General features: G+C 38.3%; 1 protein-coding gene across 3 annotated transcripts; it reads left to right on the top strand.

Moving 5' to 3' along the window:
- Positions 1-525: 525 nt before the first annotated feature.
- hsf2 (heat shock transcription factor 2) lies at positions 526-7,843 on the top strand. Of its 3 annotated transcripts, XM_026998108.3 has the most exons (12): positions 527-732; positions 1,551-1,659; positions 1,767-1,894; positions 2,452-2,576; positions 2,720-2,795; positions 2,930-2,991; positions 3,104-3,182; positions 3,851-3,975; positions 5,659-5,940; positions 6,353-6,455; positions 6,731-6,794; positions 7,073-7,843. In XM_026998108.3, the coding sequence occupies exons 1-12, from the start codon at positions 640-642 to the stop codon at positions 7,369-7,371; spliced, it is 1,545 nt and encodes a 514-aa protein (XP_026853909.2). In that variant the 5' UTR covers positions 527-639; the 3' UTR covers positions 7,372-7,843. The 3 variants fall into 3 exon arrangements, with proteins under 3 accessions (XP_026853917.2, XP_081573468.1, XP_026853909.2); XM_026998116.3 differs by lacking the exon at positions 6,731-6,794 and having other exon boundaries at positions 526-732; positions 6,353-6,483; positions 7,061-7,843; XM_081717342.1 differs by lacking the exon at positions 7,073-7,843 and having other exon boundaries at positions 526-732; positions 6,609-6,789.
- The last annotated feature ends 97 nt before the right edge of the window (positions 7,844-7,940 follow it).

The following is a 7,940-nucleotide window of genomic DNA, read 5'->3' on the forward strand; positions in this document are numbered from 1 at the left end:
GAGGAAAAAATCGGAATTGAATAATATGGATTCTATTGTGAACGAACCCTCGACTACTTAGGCTTATGGCAATTAAAGGTGTTTAATAAGTCATACAATTCATTAATATCAATTTAATGATCATGGCAAAACTCTGCAGGTTCGTATATTGCAGCAGTCTGATACGTTTGGTAGTTTTTTATATAGCGTGCAGGATTTAAAACCCGAATCATTACTAAGCAGCGAATGACGCTGCAGTATGTGTAGCTCTAACCATCCTCTCGGTGTTCCAAGTAACCTTTTAAATAACCAAACAAATATGAATTAGCCGCGCACTCCATTTTCACGAGCGGATAGCTTGACCATAGTCTGCCGAAAGTTCACGTTTGGTCGCAGTATAACGAAAAAAGACCGCAAGATGAAAAATAGTAAAACAGAGGGGCCTATAAGATTAAAAAAACCCGTGTTTACAGTGCATATGTGCAAGTCGGTTTCCGTGAGGTTACACACACTACCTACGTAGGTACACGATGAACCAATCAAAATATGGAGCTCAAACAGGAAGCAGTGTAGTTGCGTCGTTATTTTCACTGTACACCCGCTACCTAGCTAACTAAACGCATATTTCTTTTTAAGACGTTTCGTTTTCGTTTAGGCAAAATGAAACACAACTCTAATGTGCCCGCATTCCTTACAAAGCTTTGGACTCTGGTGGAAGATTCTGATTCTAATGAATTCATTTGCTGGAGTCAGGTAGATTAAGATAGTTAGCTGGTTTGCTATCATCCAATGGCTGTATGACTTTAGGAAACTAGCTATCTTAGATATGCTAGCTGTGCTAGATAGCTGTTTAACCGTTAGCTAGCCAGCCAATAAAAGTGACTTGGTGGTTACGTTTAGCTAGCCAGGTAGCTAAATAACATATTTAGCTAGCCAGGTAGCTAAATAACATATTTAGCTATCGTTATGTAGCTTTTAACACGCTTAGCTAGCTATGGCGTGCAGTCCTCGATTAGTGAGCTAACTAGCTGAGTAAATACTAGACACGCAGTTTTAGCCGATTGCTAAGTGAAATGAGCTAGCTAACGTTACACGAACCTAGCTAATTGGCATGGTCTTTATTCAGCATGTAGATATGATAACGTAGATTTGTTAATCTGGATAGCTTGTTAACGCGATTGCTAGCTAGATAACTTGGTTATCACGTCAGTTTAGGTCAGCTGTGGAATGTGGTCATCTTACTAGTCAGCTAACGCTAGCTAGTTAATCTAAGTAGCTAGGGTTAGCTATTTGTCTTTTCATAACGTTAACTTTGTAGCTAGTGAACAAGTTTCTCATTGTTGATTGTGTTGTTGGATTTAGACTTTCTTGTGACAGAAAACACTAGCTACCTGTCAAGTACCCGTACAGCAACGTTAATGTAATGCGCCATGTATTTAGTAAATAAATGTTGCGGCCTTCTCTGTTGGTAGATAGCGTTCGGAGTAAAATCGCATTGGTCCTAATTAAGTTATTCTACCGGTTTGCATGAAATTGATGTGCTACCTAGTCAGTGATGTTTGTTTTTACAGGAGGGAAACAGTTTTCTTGTGTTGAATGAGCAGCGATTTGCAAAAGAGATCCTCCCAAAGTTTTTTAAGCACAATAACATGGCTAGCTTTGTCCGGCAGCTGAACATGTGTAAGTGCTTTTTTTTTTTTCTCAGCCTGCACATAAACCCTTCCATCTTAACTGTTGATCTATGAGTGAAGTTAAATGTTTGCATGTTTTATCACTCCTTTTCACAGATGGCTTTCGCAAGGTGATGCACATCGACACTGGCATAGTGAAGCAAGAACGAGATGGGCCGGTTGAATTTCAGCATCCCTACTTCAAGCATGGCCAAGATGATTTGCTGGAGCACATAAAGAGAAAAGTCAGTTGTGTAGGAGCATGCAGCACCATGATTTGCTGTAAAGCTGAACGATGAGGTTTAAGAATATAACAGAAGAACCTGAGAACATATTAATGAATTCAGGTCCTGGATTAAGAGCTACACTTGGGGCTATACACTAAAAGCATTTTGTAGAAGTAGAGCTTCAATTGATTGTCACAAAGACTGATGATTGGCAGAGAGACTAAAATGTTAAATCAGCAGATATATACTTCCATATTTACACTTAAATGCAGGTAGTCAAGCACACCAACATTGGCATTGTCACTGACACAGAAATATCAATTGTTGTGATCATTGGCCAACAGACGTCATATTGTACATTCCTAACCAGTCATGAGAAAAGTGATTTTCGAGATGGGATTCTGGGATAAGTTCTACCTCACAGTAGAAAATGCTTCAGTTTTGTGCTAAATATGGACTTGCCTATAGAAATAGACTTTTTATACACCAATTCTTTTACAGTAAATATATTAAGGAAAACTATTAGTGCAGTGTTAGTCATTATTTGGAGTCACTTGAGAATTTACAAATTTCAGGTATCCAATGCCAGACCAGAGGATAACAAACTGAGGCAGGAGGACCTGTCCAGAATTTTGTCTAGTGTACAAACTGTTCATGACAAACAAGAAAATATGGATGCCCGGCTTGCCACATTGAAACGGTAATTTTAGACACTTTGCAATATTATTGAATCAGTATTTTGTTAGATATTTTTGCTCTATTTCCAAAGTTTTATGTCTTTGGACTCCATACGGTTACGTTTATGTGGCTCCAACTCTTATTTCAATTCCTGTCATTATTCAGTGAAAATGAGGCTCTGTGGAGAGAGATGTCAGACTTGAGGCAGAAACATGCCCAGCAACAACAAGCTATAAAAGAGGTACAGTAAATACATTTTGATCATATACATTCTCACGATATTTAGACGTAGAGAATGTGTAGGCCAAATAATATTTTCAGTATGTGATATCTTGATATTTGGTCTAATACCAATGTTTCCTTCTTCCCTTTTAGCTTGTACAGTTCATTTTCACACTTGTTCAGAACAACCGCATGCTAAACTTGAAGCGTAAAAGGTAAGATTTGGGCAACCAGTTACCACCTTTGGCGGGAGGAGAGTCTATAAAAAGTTAAATGCTTTGCTTATACTACTGGCTAAGCTGTCTCCCACCACTCTGTTGAAACCAGGCCACTGCTATTGAGCAGCAATGGGAAAAAGTCAAAATTCATCTCCCAGATCTATGAGGACGCAGTGGACCACAGCAAAGTATGTATGAAGAGATGTGCAGTGAGGATTACTGCTGTCTTCATTAGCACTGCAGCCACAATCAGGAAAAGCCGAACATTGAACTGGTAGCCTATGCACCCTGTTGTTTTAAAGTGTGATTCTTTTGACTCCTGTCCTAGGGACCTTATGTCCAGTGCCAGGTTTCCAAAGTACCTGATTTCAAAAGTTGGAGATTAGTTAAAACTGCAGCACACTGAGTCTCGGTGTTTAAGTGCTCTGGTCCAAAATTTGGGGAATATGCATTTACTGGCATAACTACAAATGCAAAAAAAAAACAAAAAAAAAACTTAAATAGTAAGTCATACTGTAAGTCACTTAACAGAACTTTACATCAAGTCTCATTGTAGGTAAACAGTGGAGCCAAAAATCCATTTGGGCATTGTACTTAGTAAATGAGGATCTCCATGGTTGTGGCTTTAATGCTGCATAGTGCTTTCGACTTTGTGAACTCTCATTACTGCTGTTGATTATCCTGCCTTCTCTGTCTCTGAGATGTCAAGCTTGTTTCTGTATATGGCTTAAGTTTGGGAGTCAGTGTCTTATTTTTGCCTTGGTGTGGAACTAATTTATTTATCTACCAATATGGCTACCTAATTAATATAGACTTGATTGCTGTTGAAACATGTTGAGCTTCCTTCCTGTGTTAGTCTGCAGTCAGTGGGCACAATGGACTGAAGAACAGCTCTGACATTTCTGATGATGTCATCATCTGTGACATTACTCATGAGGACGCAGAAGTAACAGTGGACACATCAAGAACAGCAGATGACGGGTAAGTGTTTGTGGGATGTTTTGAATGTTTGAAACTGGGGTAGTCTCAGGTCTTCCCCAAACAAAAAGCAGGGTTTTTTTTTTGCTGGTTGGTTTTGTTCTTTGTTTCTGGTTTTTGTGTAATCTAATGGTCTTGCATGTATGGGAAGTTCATACACATGTTATTATCAAAAGAGAATTTTTATTGCAAGGTTTTTTGTTTTTTTTTAATGAAAGAAAGTACTCGTGTATAGACACCATTTTTCAGTATATGAGCACTATTCCAAACTGTTGTGTGTGGCATTAAGTACTGGTGTACATGCTGCATGCTCTTCACAGTATTATATGGCATCCAGTAAGAGAGACGCACAATTTAGTGTAGTAAGCAATCACATGACAATTTATTGACTACCTACCATTAGTGAAAACCAATAGTGAGTCAACAATGTGATAACAAATGGAAAAGGTAGTAAAAATTTACTTTATCCTTTAATTTTAGAAAAGAAATCAAATTAAATAGGCCCCTCTTACCAGCCAGTTAGTATAAATAGCTAAATTTGAACTGTTACAACCAGTGAAATTGCTATTTTAAAAAGGAAACGAAGGAAAATTACTACAATCAGCTGCACTGCATGCTCTCTAACACTTAGTGAACAGAAGTTAAAAAAAAAAATGTCTGTCTGTGTATACATCTGCAAACCATTGCTGAGATTTCCTCATTACTTTCTACTTTAGGGGTTTAGGTTAACTTGTCAAGGAGGGACCCAGTAGACCTTAGTGGTCGTATTACAGATCTATTGTTAAAAGTTGACAAAGTTATTCAGATGTGTTGAAAAGCTTTAGATACAGTTATAGAATATACAAGCTCTGAGCTTCCTATTAGTATATGCATCACTGACTGAAGTCTGGGATTGCTGGTGGCTCAAAGCTCCTTTAAGCCTTGAAAGTGCACAGTATGCCATTTTGAACATCCAAAACCATATGCCTCTCGTGTCATGAGCTAAAGGTGCATGGGAGCATTACCAATTCAAGTGCATGAGGAAAGCAAATAAATGATTAAACTGTAAAATTACAAGCCAATCTGGTGCAAATATATCATGCTACAAATGCAAAAATGATTGATTTATTTATATATATATATATATATATATATATATATATATATATATATATATATATATATATATATATATATATTTTTTTTTTTTTTTTATTATTTTTTTTTATAGAATTATGGGCATCATAAAATGTAAATTTACTAACATACCTGTAAATGTACATGATACAAGCTTACAGTGAGTGAAAATATTTCGTAGGCATTGTTTGGCAGCTTGAATGTAGAGAACAATCTGGAGATGACAGAAAATTCAGCATATGATGCAGTATGTCCGCTCTTGTCCACAATTTTGGTTTAAGGTCGTGTGATGATGATTGATGTTGCTGTTAACAGCAGATGTTAAACTCTAACCACACAAGGCAGGAATACTGCACTGTTCACTTTCTCCAATACACCAGATTCATCTCACTGAGAGCATGATGAGCTATGCCAGGTATCTTATAGTAGGATTAACAAGAAGTTATGCGGTGGCATGGTCCTTCTGCACAGTTTGGTTACTCTGTCCTAAACGTTTCTCGGTTCTGCTCTTCTACAGTCACATAAAGAATATTCTAGAACTAATCTGTTTCTAAATCTATTTATCTATAGGGATGTTGAAATTGTTGAAGTAAACTATCAAGACAGTTCATCAGCAGAAAAGACAAGTCCCAAGGGAACGATGTCAACAGACATTACTATTGAAGATGAAGAAGAAGAAGAAGAAGACGACGAAGATGAAATGCCCAAAAGCACTATAAACACTCTAGCAGATACCAGCATGCTACAGTTAAATAATTCCTCATGCCTGAGTCAGGAGGATCCTGTGAAGATGATGGATTCCATCCTCAGTGAGAGTGGTGCCATTTCACAGAATATTAACCTTTTGGGCAAGTAAGTAAGAATTACACTTTACCTACCTAAGACTGCATTTATACTCTCTTTAGCACTTGTCAACAGAAATGGGGAGTCCCTGGTGAATTGTGTGGGATAGATGTGTTAGTTCTCCACCCAAGTTTTGAAAAGGTAGATTTGTCTGATTTTTTTTTTTAAAGGCTTAACTAATTGGTTGCATTGAAGCCCAGTGAAAAGTGTTAAGAGGAGTGGTGAGTCATTCAGTCCTAAAGCTGGTGGAGTTGTCCTACAGTTATAAATATGATTACATATAACTGAACACAGTTATGATGGGTTGAAAAATAGTTAACCAATCTCTGAAGTATCCGTATTAAATGTAGCTTTAGGTGATGGGTGAAAACAATTTGTCTCTGTTTGAAGTGCTTTTAAGAAAATGTGATCTTTCAAATAGAGTTGAGCTGATGGACTATTTGGACAGTATTGACTGCAGTTTGGAAGACTTCCAGGCCATGCTGTATGGAAAACAGTTTAGCATTGACCCCAACGTTCTGGAGGTGCGTGTCATTTCTAAGATCAAAGGGGATGATCCCATTCGTCCATCTTTTGTGCCACTTCTTTCAGGAGAATCGTTCCCTGTTCATTTTCATTTTCTTAAATTTTAGTTTCATATTTCATACACATCTAATGATTTCATTGCTTCCCATCAGGAGGTGAGTCCTGTCCAACAGGTATTTCAGTATGGAGAACTGTTTATTTTGAATGATGGCACCCTTGTATGTTTTTTGTTTTGTTTTTCTTTTTCTTTGTCTGCTTACAATGGTCAAAACAGGAAACAGGTTCAATCCCAAAAGACGAACTTTCCATAAAAAACAGGATTGAGACTGGCGATGCAGGTAAACATGTATTCTTCTGTATTAGCTTAAGTTATAAGTCTAATTGGTTAATTGTATATTCCAGAGTTTCAGACAGTAGTGCTAAAAGAGCCACAGCACTGTTTGTGGGTTGTCCCTGATATATCACTCTTATCCTATTCAGCGCTTCAGTTAATTCATGAGCCTGTTGAGTTCAGCTAGAAACATTAGAAGAGGGTAAAAAGAAAGGTTCAATGGCCCTCTAACATCCAAGATTGTCACTCATGTACTCATACTGAAGTATTTACCCCTCTTCTCAGATAAACAGCTGATTCAGTACACTAGCTGCCCCCTGCTGGCCTTCCTGGATGGCTGCAGCCCCCTCCCCTCAGAGCCGGATCTCCAGCCTGGAGAACCAAGTCAGTCTGCCCTGAAGCAGGATGCCGAAGAGGCTGTGGACCTGCTGGACTCAGCACTGGGGACAGACGACGCCCCGCGCAGCACAATGATCCGCCTGGAGCCGCTCACAGAGGAGGAGGCCAGCGAGGCAACGCTCTTCTATCTCTGTGAACTGAACTCAGACCTGCCTCCCTCTGATCCTCCTCAGCTGGGGGTCTGAAGGGTAATCATGCATTGGGGAGAGGTGGAGACTGGACCTTTTTTGTACATATTCATCAAAATGATCTATTTATTGGATGGGTTTTTTGTGTTTTTGAATAATCTTTTAACCCATCCCCTTTTTGGCCATGTGGAGGTATGAGATTCCATATATGCTTCCTCTGTTGCTTATTCACTATCCCATTTCAAGATGTATACAAGGGAACATGGCTACAGTTAGGACACTGGTTTACACTTAACCACTTTGCTACAAGTAGTTATTTTTTGTTTCTCCTTTTGTTTTGTTTTCTGTGATGAGATAAGTGTGGGTTAGTCTTGTACAAAGATATAGAAGTGCCTGCATTCAGATCTCTGCATACCAGTAGTTTCTTTAGTTCCAGTGTTCTGAAAGTAGTGGTTTGCATCCTCTTAAGCTTTGTCAGTATCCAAAGCTTGTTACATTATTATAATTACATTAAAGAATTTAAGAATCACCCTATTGATCTGCCTATTATGCCTACCATTCATATAGCCTTTTAAAGGCCAGCTGGAATCACATGTTGGAATTATGATTACATTTTCATTACAAGC

Source organism: Electrophorus electricus, chromosome 7, assembly GCF_041902795.1.
Source record: "Electrophorus electricus isolate QZ-2024a chromosome 7, ASM4190279v1, whole genome shotgun sequence".
In the NCBI taxonomy this organism is placed as follows: domain Eukaryota; kingdom Metazoa; phylum Chordata; class Actinopteri; order Gymnotiformes; family Gymnotidae; genus Electrophorus; species Electrophorus electricus.

What these genes read in the sequence shown, in the direction of transcription:
- hsf2 (XM_026998108.3), top strand. Translation starts at nt 640, where the DNA reads ATGAAACACAACTCTAATGTGCCCGCATTCCTTACAAAGCTTTGGACT. An exon ending in TGTCCGGCAGCTGAACATGT is followed by an intron (nt 1,660 to 1,766) that starts GTAAGTGCTTTT and finishes TCCTTTTCACAG; the next exon opens with ATGGCTTTCGCAAGGTGATG. An exon ending in AACAACAAGCTATAAAAGAG is followed by an intron (nt 2,796 to 2,929) that starts GTACAGTAAATA and finishes CTTCCCTTTTAG; the next exon opens with CTTGTACAGTTCATTTTCAC.